This window comes from Ambystoma mexicanum, chromosome 5q (assembly GCF_040938575.1).
Source record: "Ambystoma mexicanum isolate Mex_15411 chromosome 5q, UKY_AmexF1_1, whole genome shotgun sequence".
Classification (NCBI taxonomy): domain Eukaryota; kingdom Metazoa; phylum Chordata; class Amphibia; order Caudata; family Ambystomatidae; genus Ambystoma; species Ambystoma mexicanum.
In genome coordinates this window covers 1,364,806,387-1,364,830,562 of record NC_090933.1, presented here as the reverse complement: position 1 = coordinate 1,364,830,562, position 24,176 = coordinate 1,364,806,387, and the positions used below count along the sequence as shown (strand labels likewise).

General features: G+C 42.7%; 1 protein-coding gene across 1 annotated transcript in view; it reads left to right on the top strand.

Moving 5' to 3' along the window:
• LOC138498428 (CD5 antigen-like) overlaps positions 1-15,625 on the top strand; it is a 111,745-nt gene extending 96,120 nt beyond the window's left edge. Inside the window, exon 8 of the mRNA XM_069622184.1 lies at positions 15,195-15,625. Within this exon, the coding sequence (XP_069478285.1) occupies positions 15,195-15,625 (431 nt within the window). The remainder of the gene's footprint in view (positions 1-15,194) is intronic.
• The last annotated feature ends 8,551 nt before the right edge of the window (positions 15,626-24,176 follow it).

Below are 24,176 nucleotides of genomic sequence, written 5' to 3'. Positions count from 1 at the left end.
CTTTACACCGACTTTACACCAACTACTGCTCCTTTCAGTAGAAAACAACGAAACAAATTAGAGTACTACAAACTGTCAACAGAAGATGCTATGCAACTATGCAGAATTCTGAAACAAATGAAAATTATCCTAATAGAAGAGGTGAGCATGGTCTCCAACCTAATGTTGGCTTTGATTCACCTCAAATTACAAGAAGTCCTGAAAACAAACTACAAACAACTCTTTAGAGTAAAACCCGTTCTTGTTTTTGGAGATCTCCTACAATTCACACCAGTGAAAGGTGAAAATATTTTTAAAATCTTAGGCCACCAACAATTCATAACACACTTGGCAGCATAGGAAATGTAAATCTCTAGTAATATTTCCAATACAGAGAACTAACTCAAAACATGCATCAGTCTGTATACCTCACACATGCAAACATTTAAAAAAAGCATTTGGATTGGTGTGTTTTCTAAGGAAGCACCATCTATCTTAAATTAGTAGACTCATCCATGAGCTATATGGGCAGGACACATCTCTTCCAGATATTATGGACCAATAAGCACAGAAAAATGTGAAATGTGTGTCCTTAATGCCACCACTAGCAAGCTGTACACAATTCAGTGAGTAATGTTAAAAAATGAAATGAATATTAACTCCACAGACAAACTGGAAGTACACAGCATGACACACTCCCTATGTGTCAACAAGCAACAGAACGCATGAATAGCTTAGAAAACAAACTGTATCTCCAACACAGCTGGTTCGGGGAAAATGTTAACATTGTGTTTAAACTGCAGAGTATTTCTGAAACATAACCTTGACGTCGAACAAGCTTTAGTTAATGGAGCAATTGAATCAGTTGTTGCCTTCCAGACGTATCTATGTGACATCCACATGAGAACATTCAGTTTGTCAACATCCACTTTGGCAAACTTTCAGAAGTTAAAAGGATAGAACTCTTAATAGCATGATTCCTTCTTTTCAAAGACAAGTACATATGCAGAGAGCAATTATCTCTCTCTCTTGCATATGCAGTCACTATTCACAAATCGTAAGGTTTAACCCTAGATCAAGAATGAGTTGACATTTGCAGCAAAGTCTTTAAAGAAGGTATGCGTTATGTAGCACTTTCACGTCTATTTACACCTAAAGGACTATTTCCAGTCAATTTTGAGGCTGGCATTGTTTTCATCACGGTGGTGGCGCGAGTTATGGTTATGATATGATATGGTATTTGCCTATACACAAGTGTTTCAAGGCACAATGCGGCAAGGGAGGGGGACCAAATGGAGGACAAACAATGATCCTACTAGGCTAGGTATCATTCAGATCGTGCAAGTACATGGGATGGGGAAAGGGAAAGTGCAGAGAGGGGAGTGGGAGGGGACAGTGCAGTATAAGGGAAAAGGTAATCATAAAATAAGTAATGACCAGCTGGTGGCAAGTGGAAAGTAAGAGCAGAAGTCAGGTGGCAAGTGCTAGTGGTGGGACTGTAGGGATAAATGAACAGTCCCAAGTGCAGGGGTTGCTAGGCAGGCAGTGCAGGTGCGTATGGCTGGCGGGGAAGGGACCTGGGCCCGAGGTCAGACAGTGGCCAGTTAACCAGTGTAATTTTAGCCAGGAGGTCAGCAGGGGAGAAGAGGAGAGAAAGCAGAGGCAAAGAGAAAGGTGTTACGCTCACCTGATAGATATCCCAGGGGGCGTCTGGAAGGCACTGAGATCTGGAACCCTGGATGCGTAGTTGCCCATTGCTGAATAATGAATCTGCAATTACAGAAGGGAGGATTTGTGATAACTGTCTCTAATGGGTGGATCTCCCACCTCCCTCTGACCGATTCCCTTCCCACTGGGTTCTTTTCTCACCTTAGTTATTTGTAGGGTGAGCTATCCATCCTGCGTTTCTTGTGCAGGGGCGCTTGATGTTTGTTGGCAAGCTGCCCAAGTTGCTTCACTGGTGCTGTATGCCTTCCTTGGGCCCAGGCCTGCTGTGACCCTGAATCTGCTGGTAGGCAGGTAGGTTTGTTAATTGTAAGTTTTTGTTCTGTTTATGGTGGGAATTTGTTAATGTCTTTCTCTCCTTCTTTTCAGGTGCAAAGGTCTTGATGCTGGTGCGCCGGATGGAGAGGCACATTTTCTAGGTAAGAGAAAGCACAAAGTACAGCACCTTTATTGTCTTTTAAAGCTACCCTATATTTTCTTCTTCTTCTCCTCACAGGCCGCTGTGGTGCTGCGAGTGGATGAGAGCGCAATGAAAAACAGGCCCCGAGAATCTGTTAAGGTAAGTACAGCACTGTGTGGTTGTTTAATATTGAAAGCGAACCTGAATATGTCTCTTTTCCTTTGCAGATGTTCCTAAGGTGCTCTGGATGGAAGAGTGGCATAGCGCGATTCAATTCAGGTAAGACTGGTGGAATTCGATGTTTTGGAAGTGCGCCTCCTAATATTGTTTTTCCCTTTCTCGTTATTGCAGGTTGCAATGTTCGAACAGCAGCTGTGGTAGCGGTACGCCGGAAGTCCTTAAGCTAGTACTCACAACTGAGTGATGTTTCTTCTTCGCTCGGTTTCCACAGATTGCAGCCCACTTGAGATGCTGAGTGCTGGATGATGTTTTCTCAGGTAAAACAGAATAATCTTGTTCTTGTTCTTGCATGATTACAGGAAGATGCAGACCAGGAGCTGGACACGGTGAGCATCACACTGCGGGTTGCAGAATAACACGAAGCGTGTTCTGCAGTCAGGGTATATTATATATAGCCCAGGTAAAGTAGTACCAGGGAAAGTAGTTTCATGCCTGCCACACCCAAAACACTAGACCGCATGGCTAGGTTCTTAGTACTAGAATGTGTGGGTGCTTCCATGTTGGATTTAAAGGCCCAGTACATAAATGGGACCTGGTTTGAACAGCCCTTCCCTCCTACATATGAGCCTTGTGCCAAAGGTATCAGGACTGGCTCCAGGAGCCCTTTTGCAGTGGCTTTAAGGCCCTTGGGGTTCTGGTGGTAGCCTGCTTGTGGCACAACGTGTGTCTCTCACAGTGGTCATGACAAAAGGTTTTGAGGTGCTTCCTGAACCAGAGGTGATTCTCCTTGAGTTTCAAGGAGGCAGGGAGGCTGTTCGAGAGGGAGGCCCCAGCGGAGGGAAAGCGATGTACCACCAAATTGTTGCTTGGAGAGGTGACTTACCCTGAGTGAGTTGGAGGCGGATGAGCGCAGGGCTCAAGAAGGTAGATATTTAGGAAGAGAGAGTTGAAGGTATTGAGGCCCCAGGCCCCAGAAAGCCTTGTGGACAATGCAGAGGATTTGAACTTAATCCTTGCAGCCATTAGGAGCCAGTGCAGAGGCTTCAGTCCTGGAGGGATATGATCCCTGGGCTTGAGGCCAAGGACAAGCCTCGCAGTCCTGTTCTGGATGATTTACATAGGGCGGAGAGTAGAGACAGGCAGAGTTAGAAAGAGGCTGTTGCAATAGTCCAGCCTAGAGAGAAGAAGAGCTCTGGAGATAGTGATATTCTGGGGGAAGGAGAGGAAAGGAAGAATACCTCTGAGGAGGTACATCTGGTAGTGTGACTTCTTAGAGATATCAGAGATATGAGGAGAGAAGCAGAGTGTGGAGTCGAAGATAACCCCAAGGTTTTTAGCCTCTCAGGTGGGAGCAGGAAGAGGGCCAAGAGAGGCTGGAAAGAGAGAGACGGGGAAGGAGGGAGTGGGGGTGACAATGAGGAGAATCTCAGTCTTACTGGCATTAAGACAGAGGTCATTGGCGGCACACCACTCCTGGATGACAGACAGTCAGTGATTAGAGACAGAGAAGAGGTGGCCGAGGGTAGCCTGAATATGAGCTGAGTGTCATCCGCATAGCACTGAAAGTTGGAGCATAAAGCTGCAATGTGGTGGGCAAGAAGAAGGTGGCACTCCTCAGAGCAGTCAACCTTCTGTTATAGTAAGCAAAGAAGCACTTGGAGGTCCACCATTAGTAAATGAGACAGAATTAGCCATGACTGAAGTAGAACATACTATGAGTCAGTATGAGGGATCTGAAGAACACTTTGCGCTACTGCAATCACAACTGAATGATGAACAGCGTAGCATTTTCCTAGCAGTAACTAAAGAAATTGAACATGGTGTGCTGCACGAAAATTAAACTTGTAACTGTCAAAAGTATAAACCTGTACTCCTGTGTGTAAGTGCTGAATCTGGTTCAGGTAAAACATTCTTTATAAAAATCACCAGCAAGGCCCTTCAACAACTGACAAACAGCAAGCGTTCAGCTGTTGTAACTGCCCCCAAAGGTTTAGTTGCCTACAACATACATGGTATCACTTTGCACCGATTGCTACTCCTTCAATCGAACACCAAACAAATTACAGTACTACAAACTGTCAACAGAAGCTGCTATGGAACAATGTAGAATTCTGAAACAAATTTAAATGGTCCTAATAGATGAGATGAGCATGGTTTCCAACCTAATGTTGGATTTGTTTCACCTCAGATTGCAAGAGGTCCTGAAAACGAACTACGAAGAACACTTTGGAGGAAAACACATGATTGTTTTCAGAGATCGTCTTCAATTAATGAAAGTGAAATGTGAACTTATTTTTTAAAACTTAGGACACAAACTGTGCCCTAACACACTTGGCAGCATAGGAAATATAAATCTCTGGCAACATTTCCAATACAGAGTACTAACTAAAAACATGCGTGAGTCTTCAGACCTCACCTATGCTAACATTTTGAAAAACATTTGGATTGGTGTGATCTCTAATTAAGCACAATCTGTCTTAAATAGCAGACTGATCGATGCGCTATGCAGGCATAACACATCTGCTACTGATGTCATGGAACAATTAGCACAGAAAATTGTTAAATGTATATCCTTAATGCCAACCCTAGCAAGCTGTGCACAATTTAATGAGACAATGTTGAAAAAAGAAATACAACCAACAGTTCAAATGTACTCTGCAGACCAACTGAACTGACATGGTTTCAAAATTCCCATGTGTCAACAAGCAACAGTACGACTAAATAGCTTAGAAAAATCTATCTCCAAAACAGCTGGTTTGGAGAAACTGTTAACATTGTGTTTAAACTGTAGAGTAATGCTAAAGTGTTACCTTCACGTGGAACAAGGTTTAGTTAATGGAGCACTTGGTATATTTGTTGGCTTCAAAACATGCCCATGTGACAACAACTGTCATCAATCACCGATTCTGCCCCTTCTGGACAACTTGGTCCCTCAAACACTGTAGAATTGCATCCATTATACACCCAACATGGCCACCACCACGGGGAAACTCGCGGTCTAGACTCCCAGTAATGCCTGTTGCTTCCTTGAAAACAGACACTCCCCCGTGGCTCAGCCCGCCTCAACACTAAGCTTGTCCGTGCTGTTTGTATCGGCACGTTGCTACTCTGATTCCCTCCATTGTCGACTTACCCTATCCTTTGGCTTCCTTGCGGTTAGCCTTCCCTTCCTTCCTGGTGTGTTGTTCTGTGCTGCTCCTCGCTATTTCTGCTTTATGGAGCCGTGCAAGTTTCTTACATGATTTCCTGGATTCCTTGCCTTCCCTCCTGAATTATTACCAGGTCTTGCCTGGAATACTTCCTGGAACACTGAATGCTCTTGGTCATTGTATCCTTCCTCGGCAGGAGCCCAAACTCACTAGTTACCTGGCTGCATACTGGCGTCGGAGGAGACACGCCCTTTTCTGTACAAGGGCCGTACTTCTAGAAAGAAGGAGAGAACTGCGAACAGAAGAAAGAAGACGTCAAGAATCAAAAAGGTGAGCCAAGAGTCTAAGAACTCAGAGTTTGACAGGTTGAGACGCTAACAACCTAACATTGAATCCAACATGGAGAGTGCTATACAGGACCTCATGAGGGGAATGCAGGAGTTATCACCAGAGGTCCAGAACCTCAAGGCTGAGAATGCAGCATTGAAACAGCTTGTTCTATCCATGGACTCAGTATATCAGGAGAGCGATCAGTGGGAGGCATTGTGGATAAATATGATGGGACTCCTAAGGCATTGTGCTCTTTCCTTTATTCATGACTGGTACATTTCACATTTAAACATTACTATTTTTCCACGTACAGGGCTAAGGTTGGCTTTGTAATCTCTCACCTTTCTAGGGAAGCACTAGCCTGGGCAACATCTCTGGTATCCACAGGGGGCCCTTTTACTTGACAACTATGACAGTTTCATAGAAGTCTTTAAGGCCATATTTGACCATCCTGAACAGGCGTATGGTGCTCATGAAAAACTATTGGAATTCCAACAAGGAAACCAAGACATGCTGTCCTAAGTAACCTGTTTTAAACAATTGGCTATGGAAGCTGATTGGAACCCCGAAGCATGCTTTACCCTGTTTTGTTGTGTGTTAAATGAGGAGATTAATGATGAATTGGCAAGAGTGGCCTGCCCAGGATCCTTCCAGGCCTTTAAAGACTTGTCCCTGCCATTTGATTTTAGGATACAGAAAAGAAAAGCAGAGAAATGAAAGACACAGACTCCTCCACAGAAACCCTCTTCAGAATATCCTAGGCCCAAAGAGACAGCTACATCTAACTCCTCTGAACCTGAACCAATGCAGCTGGGCTCCTTAAGGGGACCTATCACTTCTCAGGAAAGAACTTGTCTGATCAACAGTGGACTCTGTATGTATTGTGCTTCTGACAAACACCTGGTAAGAAATTGTCTAATAGCCCCTCCAAGGCGTCGGGAAATGCCAGCTCCCTATCCTGAACGCAGCCCAGCTCCAGGAGATTGGTCATTGCTCTGACTCTTCTCTTTCCTTGGACTCACTTCCGAAGAACTCCCTGGTTATACTCCAGGTACTCCTGTCATCAGCCAACAAGGAAAACCATTCCGTTCTGGCTCTGGTGGCTTGTGGTGCCATGGGCATCTTCCTGGATCATGAATGGGACTTGAAGCATGAAATCCTGAGAAAATCTAAAGGCGTCATCCAGGCGGTAGAAAAAATAGACGGGAAACCACTATCAACAGGACCCATAACTCAACAAACCACAGAACTTTTGCTTTATATATCACCAACAGTTGCTGTGATTTAACATAATAAAAGCTGCTCATTACCCAATGGTCCTGGGCATGCCCTGGTTTCAGAGACATAATCCGTACATCAGTTGGACAGCTGGGTTCTTATTCCTTGGATCTGAATTTTTTCTTTCACATTGTCTTTCCCGAAAAAGTCCACATATCATATCCACAGAAAAGAAGATTGCGGAACTGCAACTCATCACCGTTTCCAACATAACCCAGGTACCTGAAAATGACCATCAATTCTTGGACGTGTTTTCATTAGCCATTGTTTAGTCCCTACCTCCCTATCGACCTGAGGACTGTGCTATCGACACCAAAGAGGATACAGTCATTCCATTTGGAAGGATTTGAATTTTTTCTGAACCCGAGAAAATAGCCTTACGAGAATACTTGGATACCAATCTAACCAACAGAACCATTCATCCTTCCAAGTCGCCTGCTATTTGTTGTACCCAAAAAGAACACTAAGGAGCTCCGACCGTGCCTAGATTACCGAGGTCTCAATCAGTGTACCCTCAAGGACCGTTATCCTTTACCACTCATTTCAGACATTCTAGAAGCCATACCTAGTGCTGCGATCTTCACCAAGCTGGACCTCCGGGTTACCTACCATTTGATCCGTATAAAAGAGAGCGACAAAGGAAGTCTGCCTTCAGATCACCTTTTGGACATTTTGAATATCTAGTCATGCCATTTGTTCTCGCTAATGCTCCAGCGGTGTTCCAACGTTTCATGGATCAAGTCTTTTCAGATGTGTTATTACTTTTTGTAATTGTCTATTTGGATGACATATTGATTTACTCCAACAACCCGGACTTGCATCAGGAACATGTTACCTTGGTCTTACAACGTTTACACAGACATAATCTGCTGGCCAAACCCGAGAAGTGCATCTTTTACATGTCCACAGTCTTGTTATCTGGGATTTGTGCTAAGCCCCCAAGGAGTGGTAATGGATCCAGCCAAGGTTGAATCTATTATTTCCTGGCCTGCTCCTATCTCAGTTAAACAAGTCCAGTCATGTCTAGGACTTGCTAACTTCTATAGGAAGTTCATTCCCACATTCTTATCCATTGTACAACCTATTGTTTCCTTGTTAAAGAAAGATATTCCCTTTTATTGATCAACAATGCAAGAAGCCTCCTTCAAGGAGTTAAAACACAAGTTTACTCAAAGACTCATCCTGGCTCAACCAGACAAAACCAAACCCTTCCTGCTAGAAACAGATGCCTCGGAGTACAGAATCGGGGCAGTGTTATAGCAAGAATCCAGGGATAATCAAGAACATCCCATTGCTTATTTGTCTCGGACATTGAACCCTAGTGAGACACACTATTCAGTCCTGGAGAAAGAACTACTCGCCATTCAACAAGCCTTTATGGAATGGCACCACCTCTTCTTGTGTGCCAAGTACCCAGTACTGCTACAAACTGATCATCGGAACCTACAGGTCCTACAATCAATGGAATGTAGAAACAGTCGTCAAGCCTGTTGGGCCTTTTTCTTTGCCTAATATCAGTTCTGCATTCAGCATGTACCCGGGACATCCAATATAATCGCTAATGCACTATCCAGATGACCAGATTATATACCAGAAGAAGCACACACTTTTCCCAAGATGTTTCCAGACACTGTGTTCATAGCCCAGGCCAACACGTTATTGGACAACATACGGGCTGAGACCCTGACCTCGGACCTCTAGAAGGAATTCTCTGAAAACAACCAATGGTCGCTATTTACCAAAGATGGCTACCTCTTCAAGGACAAGAAATTGGTTGTTCCTACTCAGCTCACAAGAACCAAGATAATGATTCTTTGCCATGACACATTCCATTCCAAGCATCGTGGTATTAAGGCTACGCTTCAGACCATCCAGAGAAACCTTTGATGGCCTAGGATAATCAATGATGTAAGATCATACATACAGGCATGTGCAGTTTGCAATCAGAACAAGTCCAAAAACAGGAAACCTGCAGGATTACTTCATCAACCTACCCTGCCAGACCGACTATGGGAGGTGATAGCCACTGATTTTATTGTGGATCTCCCCCCTTCCAAGGGTTATACCACCATTATGGTTACCATCGACTTGTTTTCCCACGTCTCATTTGACCCCTCTGTTCAAGCTGCCTTCAGTACCAGAAATCTTTGTGAACCACATCTTTCAGTTACATGATCTTCCATCCAAAATCATCTCAGATTGTGGACCCAAATATGTCTCCAGGTTCTGGAAGCACTTATGCCAGCTGTTGGGTATTCAACGTGCCTTATCATCGGGATACCATCCTCAAACCAATGGCATTACTGAAAGGGTAAACCAATCCCTTAAGCAGTATTTGTGATGTTTTGCATCTAACGTCCAGGATGATTGGTCAGTATTGATTCCAGTAGCTGAATTTGCATACAACAACTCCGACCATGCTGCAATCAAGACCAGTCCCTTCTTTTGCAATCAAGGGTTCCATCCTTCTGTTCTACCCACACTCTTGCCTCACCCCACCCTGGTTGCTTCAGTCAATTCCCAGATAGCTTGATTAATCACAATACACAAGGATGTAAAGGGACATCTAGAAAAGGCCAGGGTGGATGTTAAGAAACATGCAGATGCCAAAGGACGACCTGACCCTGTCTATGCCATCAGTGACAAAGTCTGGCTTTCTTCTTTTTACCAACTACCCAGACACCTAAGGCCCAACAAATTAGCCCCTTGCTTCTACAGACCATTTACAGTGAAGGAAATTATCAACCCTGTGGCTTTTCGACTTCAATTGCCAGAATCCTAGAAGAAAATGTATCCCGTTTTTCACACTTAAACCATACCACCAGTCAACCAGAACAGCTCTTCGACCTCCCCATGTTCTTGTAAAAAATCAACTCAAATTTGAGGTCTCTAGGATATGTGACTCGAGATATAGGTGAGGCCGTCTTCAATACCTGGTGAAATGGAAGGGTTATCCACCCAGTGAACGGGCATGGGAACCTCTGTCCAACATGAACACTCCCCGCCTGATGCAGAGGTTCCATCTGACTCATCCAGGCAATCGTGGGGGATCGGATTTTAGAAGGGGGCATGCTGTCATGAATCACTGATTCCGCTCTTCTGGACAACTGTCCCTCAAACACCATTGAATTGCATCCATTATATACCCAACATGGCCACCGCCGCAGGGAAACTCGTGGTCTAGTCTCCAAGTAATGCCTGTTGCTTCCTCGAAAACAGACATGCCCCGTGGCTCGGCACGTCTCAATGCTAAGCTTGGCCGTGCTGTTTGTACTGGCAAGTTGCTACTCTGATTCCCTCCATTTCTGCTTCCCTATTCTTTGGTTTCCTTGCGGTTAGCCTTCCCTTCCTTCCTGGTGTGTTGTTCTGTGCCGCTCCTCGCTATCTCCGCTTTACAGAGCCGTGTGAGTTTCTTTCATAATTTCCTGGATTCCTTGCCTTCCCTCCTGGATTATCACCCGGTCTTTCCTGGAATCCTTCCTGGAACACTGAACGCTCCAGGCCATTGTATCCTTCCTCAGCAGGAGCCCAAACTCACTTCTATACGTTACTTGCCTGCATACTGGCATCAGGGGAGATACATCCTTTTCTGTACAAGGCCCCATCTTCTAGAAAAAAGGAGAGATGTGCAAACACAAGAAAGAAGACGTCAATTATCAAACAGGTGAGCTAAGAGTCAGAGGACTCAGAGTGTGACAACAACATTCAGTTTGTTAACATCCACTTTGACAAACTTAAAGGATAGGATGCTCAACAGCCTGATTCCTTCTTTTCAAAGACATTTATGTACACAGAGAACAGTTTTTTCTCTCTCTTGCATATGCAGTCACTATTCATAAATCGCGAGGTCTATCCCTAGATCAAGCATTGATTGACATTGGCTGCACAGTCATTAGAGGATGCCTGCATTATGTAGCACTGTCATGCCCACGTATACTTGAAGGACTATTTCTAGACAATTTCTAGACAATTTTGATGCAGGCCGAGTCAAGGCTGACATTCCTTGCATCATATAGGTCAACAGCCTATGTGCACGCTAGACAACCCATCTAAAAATGTACCCTGTTTCTCAAAAAGGAAATCTTTGTAAAAGAAAACTAGTGCAAACACAACTTATAAGTGATCTCCCAACAGTACCACCAAAGAAATTGAAAGCAGCTGCTACTCAATCAATTAGCACAACTACAGAAGGATGTAGTGAAAAACAAATGCATATCCAACTGCACAAAGAGAAATTTACCTCAAAACAAGTGGAGTTCTATCAAAGGACTCAGGCACAGCACTGTCAGATACATTCAAATTATTTTCCAACACAACTAGTGTAAATTGCTATGCAAATGTAGCAAGCAATGTTCTATTCCAATTGCCACCATTTGTTGAAAATATTTACTTGAACGGCACATACCAGTTGTGTTTGCAAATGCTACTCCTTCATAAAAATGCAACAAACAATCCTGACAACACTTACAGTGTCTCAGGAATATGGCACTGTGTGGGACCGGTGAGATTCAGTATAAACACACACGGAGATCCACAAGAATTTCTAATGTACTTACTGCAAGTGCTGGAAAGCAAACACATACCTATAAATAAAACCTTCCAGATTTCATACATGTGGAAACATACATGCACTCTCTGCAGCCATGTGGTGCAGGAACAAGGCCCTAACAAGCACTTTGTGTATGTATCTATACTTAACTGTGAATCCATTCCATTTCAGCAGCTGGTACAAAATGCAAATCATGGCATATTATGTACTACTTGCAATTCAGACAATCGTTCCACCTTAAATATACGCTCACATAGCCAATACGTAATAGTAATGCTTTTACAATAGAATACAGATGGCAACAAAAACAACTGCAAGCTTACTAGCTTCACACAAGGGCAAGTATTACTTGGCAAGAAAACCTTCACAACAGTTGGTATAATCTACCACACAGCTGCCACAACCAGTGCAGGTCACTATACTGCATACATTAAAAAGAAATGTGGGTGGTTTGAATGCAATGATACTTCCATTTCTCTGACACAGCGATTGCCAGCAAATTTTGCAAATGCCTATTAGATATTCCTGAAACCAAAGTTTACTCAGTGACCTACACAAGTAGTATAGCCTACTGGCCAATTGCCATCAACAGGTATATCACTTTAAATGAAAAATAACCTTCTGCCCTGTAAAACTGTAACAACCAGACAGCAACGGGCCCATGAGTACATGAGTACATGAGTATATCAGAGTCTTTGGAGTGGGCCATAACCACAATAGCATAATACGGCCGTGCACTCAAGAATCTGGCCAGTTCCCACAACCTACACCCATAGACCAGCTAGTAAACACATCCCACACACATTATCCACCCACCCAATGCCCTGTTCAAATCTGTAAATATTCCATTACACTACTTGCAGCCAGTGCACAGAATCTTTGGTCCATGGCCTCAACGCATGCACCCAGAATTCTAGGAGCAGGCCACAACCATCACAGCACAATACAGCTAGGCACCCAAGAATCTGGCCACACAACAATGTGCTATTAATTTCCCAATTCAAACACCATCTACAGACACCAAAGTACACCACCATCCCTATTGTTCACCAATGCCAATATCACCATATAATCCAGACGCCATTCCCCTACTCTAAGAAGCCATCTTGCATTCACCAATTAAGCCCAAACATGTTCCTCCAACTGCCCACAAAACACTACTTACTGCAGTGCTTGTGAACACATTCTTGCTGGTATATGACACTGCATTAGTTCTGCCAGTGCCTAGATTCTTGGTTGCACAGCCTATCTGTTACCTATGCATACATCCTCAGATCATCTACATTCCACTCCCCTACCCTAAAGAAGGCTGTCTGCAGTCATCAGATAAGGGGCTCTCCCTAAGCCCTGTCCATGGACCACTGTGGTGTCCGCAGACTGCCGCAGACACCACACGGTATTCTTCCACCTAAAGAAATACATCATATCAACCATCTTTCTCTTCCCCACCCTTCCCATCCCCTCTTCCCATCACAAATGCCTCAAAACATGTTTTTCAGCACTGTTCCCCACAGTGATTCCGTAGATTTTTGTGGATACAACATGGCAGATGTTTCATAAAATAGGTCGCACCTCACGTCTCCTTCCAGCCAATCAGCAGGAGCGTTGGGTGTCTGCGGAAATCACGCAGCCCTCCGGACCAATCAGAGTCCTTTCTGTGGAGCAAACAGGGAAATGGGCCTGTTGATCTGATGCAGATATCACTAATTTTTTGAGAGATACATTTTGCCTGTTTTAAAATAAAAACACCAAATTTACCAAGCCACCGCTCCTGCCACTAATTCAGTGAAAATCCATCCAGCGGTTTAGGCTGTATGGGTGAGCAATTCTTTTTCCATTAAGTTAAACCACACCAAAAATGCCAATAAAATTTAGAGCGGGCCACATACCTTTTCTGCAAAGATTCGTCCAGTGGGAGTGAAGTTATAAGCCACCCAAAAAGTCATTTCCTACTTAAACCTGTAAGATGATCACCCACTTGTGTCAGTTCTCAAGCGATTGCACCATCATGACAGTGTCATTTCTCATTTCTTGCTTTCTTTTGTAACATGCTAAGTTCTTCAGGATATGCGCCACTACACTAACCTCCCTCTCCTTCTCTTCCCAGAGTCTCTCACCCTGAATCCTGACACTGCTCACGCTGCACTCAACATCTCCTCTGATGGGAAGACGATCACCTACCTTTTGAAGCCACAAAGTGTTCTCAACAATACAGAGAGATTTACAAAATTCAAGTGTGTCCTGGGGTCAGAGGGCTTCACATCGGGAAAGCATTACTGGGAGTTTATATTGTCACTGAAAGTCAATCTTAGGAATGTGTTTGTAAATGTCCTTTATTGTGTGGGTATAGTAAAACAGTCTGATATAACAGGGGAACACATTTCTTTCTACCGTACTAATAGTGGGTGGTGGTTTCTCACATTTTTAAAATATAATCAGATAGACACTTATCCTAAATTACATAAGGGTGACAAAAGGTTAATAACAAAACTTGGAATATTCCTTGACTATGAAGGCCAAGTATTATCATTTTATGATGCTGAACGCAAGAAGCACCTTTACACATATAGTGACATATTCACAGAGAAAGTCTTTCCTTACGTGTGTCTTTTCTTTCCAGCCACTGTGAGGCTGAATTGAACTTTTGGGTGTTACATTCACTTAAGCTATCTTAGCTCGGGAAGGACAAGTGTGAAATAACTGAATATTTGAAAAATGTAACTTGATAGCCAATCAATACAAGGAGAATTATTATTAAGTCAAAGCACATCATTTCTTTGTGATCCTTCTCTTTAATGTGATTTCAAGATGGAACATGATAACACTCAACAGGAATTGTTGACCGTTATTTCTTACTTTGCATCAGGAAAAGTGATTTTAATGACAAACTTTAGGTTGGTCTGCAAACTACACTAGATAGATCACAACATAATCCACCCTTAATAAGGCTCTGCAATAAAATCGAAGAACAGAGATTTACCGATATATGGAGGGGCACCGCCACCGAGGAAACAAACTGGTGGTGCTTCATCTGATCGAACTTAGCCAGATTGAAAATTATCAGATAACAAGTAACAGCACGAAAATGAAATTTATTGAAAATTAAATATTTACAGGCTCTGTCGACAAAGAAAGTGGCAAAAGCAACTAATGCTTAAAACAATCACTTTTTCATATGTCAATATATGGTAACATTTGAAAAGGTTGTTTATTCAAACTAACAGTAAACATATTAACATTGTCAGAATCTGGAAAAATAAAATGGCACTATAAAAAAAGAGACATGCAACAACCAGCATTGCCTGCAGTACCTGCAGAGATCAGTGGTGCCCCCATCTGTAGCGCTTGGGAGGAGGAGTGGCGCAAAGCATCCAATGCAGAGTTGCTGGTGGGTTCCATTCCCACTGTGTTGCCACATCCAATCAGCCCCCTAAAGTCCCCTATCTGAGTGAGGGAACATGAGATGCAGCCTTTGTGGTTGGAGAAGACACTGGTGAGCACTGTGGAAGCACAGATCTCTGCTTTGGAGAATGGTGCCAGTTGCATCGAAGTTTGCACCCCACACAAAACTTTAATAAAAAGTCTGTGAATGTCCTACCATCAGCTGAACCTTCTTCAACCCTGGAATCAGGGTCGGACCTGGACATGGTCTTGCAGGCCTTCACAGAGGAAAATGCTTTGGTGGCAAGATTCATAATGGATACTGCAAGCTCAATGCTGCAATTAAGTATGGATTGTAATCCTAGGGGGGTAAAGCCCCCAATCACAGAAGTTGGAACGGTCCCAGAGCCTGCTTGGGAATTCCGTGTAAGAAGCCAAAATCTGCAGCTCCTGTTAAAATCCCTTTGGCTACCAGAGCTCAGGCACATCTATTATTGGGAACTGCCTCCTGACCGGGCTTTGGTGGAGAGTCTCCAAGGGGGCATCATCCTCTGTGAGAAGCTCCAAGTTCAAGTGAAGACTCTAGTGAGGACTCTGATCAGGAGGAAATCTGGAATGCCCAAGATCCCCAGGAGCCAAGAGAAACATTCATGACATCATCTAGTGGACATTTGCGAGGCCAGAAGGAAGCCTCCCTAAAAGTGTGCCGTACAGATGCCAGACAGCCCATCTACAGGCTGCCATTGGTTCAATGGTCTACATTAAACTGTCCCCTTTTTGAAACTGTATGAAAACAAACCTAAATGACAGTCTTAAAAACCTGGTGATGCTACTTCCCTTAATGCACACCAAGTGGTCTTTATTGAATCATTTATAGAGTCTACCAGAGAAAAGAGATCAAGGGAAAGGGAGACAGAGGGGGTGATCATCAAAACCCTTATTTATTTAATTCAAGAAGCAAGGGATGATAAAAGGATGTTCCTGGGAGGGATCCAGGACCCAATTACACTATTGAAGCATGACAATGGCACTACAGTGAGCAAACAGGATGTTAAACAAGTCAGAGTAGTTACTGCAATGAGTTTACTGCAATCTGAAACCATCCTGGATATGAGAGAAGCAGTGCACATTGCTCAAGTTCCTACTTGCCAAGTGCTCACTGATGATTCACAAGCTTCCCCTTCTTGGGAGCAGCTCTCACCCCGGGCCCCCCTGTTGAACCCAAGGATGCCTCTCTCCCAAAACTCTGCAGCTCCTGCCAAGGTTTGAGTGGGTTGCAGCTCAGAATTAACGATGGTGACTAGGCCAGAGGAGCAAGTGGGGAGTGTCATAAAGAGTGCAGATCACTTCCTGATCTTTAACCGAGAGTATCAAAAACAGGACATTTCCCCAGCAAAAAATAAGAAGCTGGAACCTTTGAAAAAATGGAATAATATGCCACTTCCAAAATCCCCAAGGGTGGGTGGTGCACAGAACCTTATTAGAAATGTAAGAACTGTACGAGCGGAATAAACAAACGTCATAACCTCAACGGAAAGTCATAGGTTGGGCTGTTGCAAGGAAAATTATTTTACCCAGTGTACAAATGAAAAGGTTTAAAGGACTGATTATAACCAAGATGAGATCATTGACATAAAAATCCTCTTATGCAGTTGTCAACATATGAAGATAATTAATCTGAATACTCTATGGATGAAAATCTGACAGAAACTAACTTGACCTACTCAGACCCTGCAGAAAATGGGCCAGAACTCCAATCCAAGAGGCTGACCCAACGAAATGTGTCATTCTTGACTTTGGAAGAAAAACAGACAAGAGCAACAAATAGGTCTGCCATCTCAGAGAAGCAGCCTTCTTTGCTGGATAGAATGATCAAGCATTCCTGCAATTATAGAGAGATATGTGAGGTGGTGGGTGAGCCAGATATTAATAATTGGATGGGGACCTCCCGTTTGTGTAATAACTTTTACTACGGAACGTCTAAGATACAGGAGTGGAACCACCCTAGCTGCAAGGTTATCCTGGAAAGGGTACTGAAGGCTAACAATGGTTCAATATTGAATCAACATAATGAGGCTCTTCCATCATGTTCCTCGATTGTGTGTGATTAAATCTAAAGATATCAAGATTGTGGATTTTCCAAACGCAAATGAAAATGATAGAGTGTGCCTACGTATGACCTCTGCCTCGTTGACAGCGCTTATGGTTACTACGATTGATGAATTGCAAGCTCTGGGTTTTGATTTAAAAGCCTGCAAACCCCAAACAGAAGAAGAGAATGGAGGGGTAAGTAGAGACTGTAAAAACAAAGTGGATGAACAAACTAAACAGCAGCATGATAAGCCTATGATTTTACATGGCCCAACTCCTTAAAGATTACCATCAGAGGCAGCGGAAAAGGCCCAGGCACGGAGGGCAGGGACAGGAGTGGCGAGTCTTTGAAGCAGACTATCACTAAAGAGAAGTCCTTGGATTATCTGGCCAGAGCCCTTGCACCAACCTGTAGGGACTAGAGGTTGACCTGGAGAGGAACTAGGAGGCTGGACTTCAGACACTGGAATACCAGTGTCTTTACCCACCTGTTTCAGAGCTTTAACATAAGAAGCTAGAGTTAGTTTTTTAAATGACTTGGTGTTATTAAGTACCTACTTACATCGTGGCGTTAAGATATGAAGTAAGCGATCATCTGCTTATATTTAAAATCTATAACTAAAATATCTGCTGTATGAGTAACATGCCAAAAAAGCCTCCTCCTCTTCTCTTTAGAGCCAGATTCTTCAGCCTCTTGTAAAACCCCCACCAGAGTGATAGCGTTAGTGTTATTTGTACAGACCCCTAAAAAAGGTTGTTTAGCAGATGCCAAACTAATTGTGGATTTAAATAATTAAAATATCACACAAAGGTAAGAAACAGCTTGTATTGTTTTTTTCCACCCATACAACATGAGGGATAGTTTTTCTTTAGTTTAAACAACCTATAGCAGTAACTATATATGTTTATACTTTTCTCTTCAAAGGTGTTGCTTGACGACCCGAGAAAGAGAGATAAGTTCCTACCCAATTGGACATTGAATACCAGTCAGACTTAAACACTTCCTACGATACTCCACATTCTATAAGGAACACAATATGATACATTAAGCTACACAATTTATAATAGAGAGAGCCATATTGCGGAATTTTAGGATCAGAAGTCTCAGTCCCCTTACAAAATCACTATGTATTTTCATGTTGAACAGAGATTCATTCTCCACTCATCCTGAAGGTATCCTGCTTAATCAAGGACACCAGCACCATAGGACTGTACCCACAAGCCGGAACAGGTATTTTCTATACCTGTATACTAGCCTAAACAAATATTTTCATCCAAAATGAATATGAGCAATCATAGCTTACCCTGTGTATATTGTTATGTTTTATCAACAGCTACACCAGTCAGAAATTGAAAACCATTGCAAATTAAGAACAACTGTTTTTAATGTCATTATAGTCATTGTGATACACCTCCTGATGAATGTTCCACAACAACTATGAGAACAGAAATGTGTTGAGTCTATAATTCTAGTAACAGTGTAACTAGGACTATTCGTAAATACTAAACAAGTTTGTGAACAACTGAAAGAGTCTAATTGATTCTAACATTACACGATAAACAACTGAGCATAACTAATGCTCAGTTTCCTATTAGATACTGTTTGTCACATAGGATATCGTCTTTTACAATAGTTTTTACAAAACATTGTATGTACTGTATTTTCTTATAACATGTAATTGTTGTACATTTACTTTCTTCTTTTATAAGTTTTAGAAGATACAACTTTTTTCTAAATAAAATGAATGACATTTTGAGAATAATTGCATCCAGGTTTAACTGTTGATAAATCCTACTACCTCTGCATAACTTTTTCCAAACAAAGTTAGGGATATCGCCATCGGGTGACAATTTGGACTTCCCTGTATTTCTAGAGTGCTATGCTTACGTTCATGAGGTGATGCCCCTGAAAGAAATGAGATCATACAGCAGTTTATCACTCACCTTACAATATTTTTCAGGCATCTCCCCCTGCCCACCAGACCATCACCATGAACCCCGGGTCCTTGTCCCTGAATCTTATAAAAGATTTCTGGGCCCCTCCTTTGGGCACCACTTAAACTGAAGGCCCTGGTACCCAACCTCCATCAAACACCATGCATCCATGAACATTCCTCAGAGAGAGAGAGACAATAGAATGTTCTTAGCAGTCTTTATTAGCTGTAGTTACAAGACATGATATGGAAACACTCAAAGACATTTTGCCTTTCCTCCACTGTTATAGTCTGGTGTACACCAAGCCCTCATTTGTCATGGCTGTCATCCACAATCTTCTCTGACGAACACAACTGATAAGCTTATTTTAGACTTAGCTGGACACATTTTTGACAGTTCTCAACTTCTGCCAAAACACCTTCATCAGATCAATGTTTACTCTTTATCTAATTTTCAAGGTCCGGCCAAGTTAGTTAGTGCCTTATACTGTGGAAAAATAGAAATACTCTATTACATGTTGTCAAATAATACAGTCGGTCTCTCAAAATGGTCTGCATGAAGCACATTGTGCCCTTTTCATTAAGAACATATATAGAGGTCTCCAAGTTTCCCTTGCTTTATCTGCCTTCATCATTAATCTTGTCTGCTTTTCCTGTCAAGTTCTGCTTGTAACCTAAAAAACCCAATTATCTCACTGTGAGATGCCGCCAAGGACTATCACCAATGGATCAGCCTCTGTTGCTTGTCTGAAGACTCTTGGAATGAGTCATAGTGTTTCACACCTGGTTTAGAACTGGACACCATGTTGTAGTTGAGTTATCGATTTTGAAATATATTTTTGCCTGACACTATGTTAAATCTTCAGGGAACTATTAGTAATTTATTTAAACATCTCTCACTTTGTATCCCTTATTCATAATATAGCTATATACACTTATGATATGTGTGTGATATTTAAAGCACCTTTCATTTCCTGGGTCATCCTAACCCAAATATGCACAGTGCCATGTGAAGTTTTCACCTTAAATAAAGGCACTATAACCCTGATTTCTGCAATAATACAACCATTTAATCTGCCTCTCCTGGTATCTATACTCAGTTGAGGAAGCAGGGGTTGACACCTCCTATACACTCCATTACCATGACGTTAGTTACTTAAAAGCAAACAATACTGTATTCGCAATATCTTCACACTATTCACGACTTATTGATTCAGCACTTCCAAATGTTTGTAAACATGGTCAAGTGGTCTTTATATGAGAACCTACAACAAAATATAAATACAGCCTAAATTAGTGCTGTCCATGTTATAATTTGTGTACTTTTTAAGAAAGTAAATACCAAGAAAAGTGCTTAACAGCATTGTTATGTTAATGTAGTACCAGTGTGTTACGCACCTATCAGATTAACAATTTCTAAGGCGAAAAACAAGACAAACATCTGTATTCCAGTGACTGCTGTATATCTCACCACTATTTAACATATGTAATTCACCACTATAATTAAACATTTATAATTCACCTCTCAAAACTGCTGTATATGGCACAGAGTTGTGTTAAAAGGAAAACTGGGGGTTGTCCTCCCAAAAAGTACAACCATGTTTTTCTATATAATTTGAGACCAAACAGGGTAAAGGGGCAACTTTTGATTCTAATTTACAGATTAAGTTCCAGAATACTCAACCTTGTATTGTCATGTGAACCGCCCTACCTCACCTTTGTGTCCTCAATTGGTAACTATTGTTGGGCCAGTTGATAAAGTCTCATCGGCAAAGAGAGATTCGATTTGTGCGTGCCATATTGGTGACTGGCGTGACTCTGATGTTGACACAATGTTGCAAATCAGCATGAACATAGTGTAGTTAAATGCATGGGATATCATGTTAAGGTTAGTGTTCCCGTTGTGTAAAAGTTGATACATTTTGGATTTATACATGTGTAGCAACAAAATGACAACCTTGCTGATTCAGTATGGATACAATTTAAAAGCGTGGAGTGCCACGTTTGCCTTAGATGGGAAGCAAAGTGCTTCACATGCGCAAACACAAACATTGGTTGTGAATGAGGATAATGAAGAGGGGCACAGTAGTGTTCTTCATACATGCATTCATTCACTTACATGGTGAGTTTTTATTGGAATCATCTCAGGCACAGTGGGAAACATAGGGGGGGAAATTGTAAATGAATACTTCTGTATTCCTCGTACCCCCACGCTGTGAGAAGTATGTGTAGACTAGGGGTGTACTAAAAGTAGATTTAAGTATTCGGGTGGAGCCGACTACAGAGCCGAATAGTTGCCTTTTTAATAAATAAAGTTATGTAGACAAGAAAAATACTTTGTAAATGAAAACACACTTTAAAATATGTGCTTCCATTCTTTATTGTATTTCTTCATTTTTGTTGTCTTCAGGAGATTTTTGTGTAAACGATGAAAGGAATACATTATCAGAAAATAACCTGTTCAATAACAGCACAGTTTGTATTTGTGTTCATTAATGGGTGTCACTTGTTAGGAAGGACCCAAGTAAGTAAGACTAGCCCAAAATTATAGTATGCAATCACTGTCAGAGGAGACTGGGATGTGTCTACTTGTAATTTTAAATGTTCATTTTGGGCCTTCCTACTCGTTATCCGTCTGGCTCCAGCAGGGCACTGAAACACAAAAGAAGTCATCAAAACTCCAATTTACATGTTGGAATAGGCCCTGAGAATAACAACAAAACAATCTAAAAAGTAATTCCCCTCCCAGTCTTTCCAAATCAATCCAAGCTCCATCAAGTAAAAGGTGAAGCCCACTTAGTGAAAAGCTGCATGCTTTTCTCTCTCCTTTTGTTCTGCAGGGGCGTCCTGAAGGAGGCATTCTGGCCACTGTGGGTGGTAGTGAAAGGAGGAGGGAGACAGCACTGCTTTCAGTGCTGTGAATTACAGTTCCAACAGGTTTCCCGGGAGGAGTTGTTAAAATCTGGTTGTCGCAGTGCCTGTGTTTCTGTTTAAATGCATTTCACTTACTGCTGACTGGCCTTCGGCAGTTAACCCCTATGTATAAAATGTACGGCACTCTCGTATGCAAATGCCTTTGGGGTACTTGCCCAACCTGATATTGGGTCTCTCCAGCCCCCTCTTGGGGATGCAGCCCAGACTGTCCGGGTATCTCCTGCCTTAAACCTATCTCGCCGTCCCTCCCTGTCCTCTGCCAACTTTCTCTGGGCCTCTGTCCCAAAAATTGCTTTCAGCTCCCCAGTGGAACACGACATCTGAAACAGAAAACCTATGAGCTTGGAGGATTTACAATTAGAAACGTAATAGTAAATCGTAATAGTAAATCGTAGACACGTAATTACCTTCTTGACATGGAGTATTTCAGTGTTTGTGTGTGGCACATGTTTCTCATACTTTTTTAATTGGAAAAATCTTTCGTAATATTAAACTGCTGTAGAGGTTGCGAGCTGACTAATGCTTTTTGATGTAGCGAGGACTGAGAAGTTCCCTTTGTGTCATCTGATAGCCAAACTGTGTTTGAGAGATGGAGTGGAAGGGAGGGTGTTGAGACACAGGCGAGACACTGTCCATGCCCTTGGCCCAATCCTAGGGCAACCCCATTGCTGCTACTCCTCAGCAGACATTCATGCTGTAAATGAGTGGTGACCCAGCATTAATGGCCTGGTAACACCTCATCCAGTCACGCATATTCAACCATTAAGTGATAATGTCTCTGTTTCATTCCTCCCCTCCTTTGTGTTTTCCTCTGGATGCCCACTCCACTGAGCTCGACTGAACTAGCATTGTCCTGATTTTGAAATACATAAAATAATTTGTTAGTTTTCATGACATCCACTGCTTGAAGGAGCCACATCCCTGTCAGTAAAGGGTCTGTTCAGGATTTTGGCTTCTACAGTGACTCATCTGTATGGGGTGTTGAGTAGAGATGGGTGAAATATTTTCCAGCAAAGAGGAATTGGGAGAGTTTGCTTGCCATTCCATTTCACTGCTTTGAGTAGAATGCATTTTTGAGTCTTTTGGGTGTTCAGACGTGTACATACTTTCCACATTTAGGACATGGAACATTTTGTGCATTCCAACAAACTTTTAGTCCACATCGCCCTAAAAACCCAAAAGTATGAGTTTCACCGCAAATGTATATGGTGAGAATGGGGGCAAGGTACATCGATCGAGTGACTGGTCCATATCACCTAAGCCAGTACACAGAGCATCTGTTAGCCCACTGCCTTTGCGTGGGTGGCTGACAGATCTAGAGACTTGAAAGGACAGTAGAATTCCTGGCGACACCTTCTTTCCATGAATTTAGTGTCGGAGTGGGCGGAGGGGGGTGTCTTAGAGCAACACCTGCAAGCTCTCTTGAGATGCCAGTCCCCATGGAAGTCTGGTGGTAGAGCAGAGTCAGCATGCTTTCAGGTCACCAGGACAGAGGACTAAGACTGCCCATCACTCGCCAGCCTTGCAGTGGCACCAGTCAACCTTGAAAGCTCACTGGCATCCAATAGGTCAGTCCTATCTCCTTCCTGCCCATGCATATTATGCAGCGCTCACTCGTGCATTAACTCTGCACATGCATGGTTTGCAGGCGGAAAGCACAGTAAGGGTGTAACTTCGGCTTTGAGTACCATTCAAGTAAGTATTTGGCAGAATGCCTAATAGCCATTTTTCAGACAGAATTCATCCCAATACTTACTCAAAGCCGAATTTCTGTACACCGCTAGTGTAGATCACTGAAGTCTGGGTTTACGAAGTAAACTCTGTGTGACCTGGAGGACGGTAGGGACTATGATTGACATCTGGGGGTAGGTAACTGAACGTATCCGAGCAGCTGCAATAACATAAAACTGTGAATTGTGGCTGGGATGGACCTTTATGGCCTGGCGTTTTTTTGTGAAGGAGATATAATCTTATACATAGAGGCAAGTCTGTTATTCTGCAGCTGGGGGATTCCACCCATTTGGTAGACCTGGTGTTTGGAGCCGGCCAATGAACCTGATGCGTGTTGGGAAGGAGAACACAGGGTTTACAGGCTCTTGTTTAGATCGCCTGGATATAGCTTGAGGAGATGCATGTGGTTGTTTAGTGTAGAATGAAATCTGAAAACCAAAACATGTGGGTGGATGAGGCCAGCGATGGTAGATCAAGGAAAGTTTGTTTGTTTCTCTTCCTGCTCATATCAATGG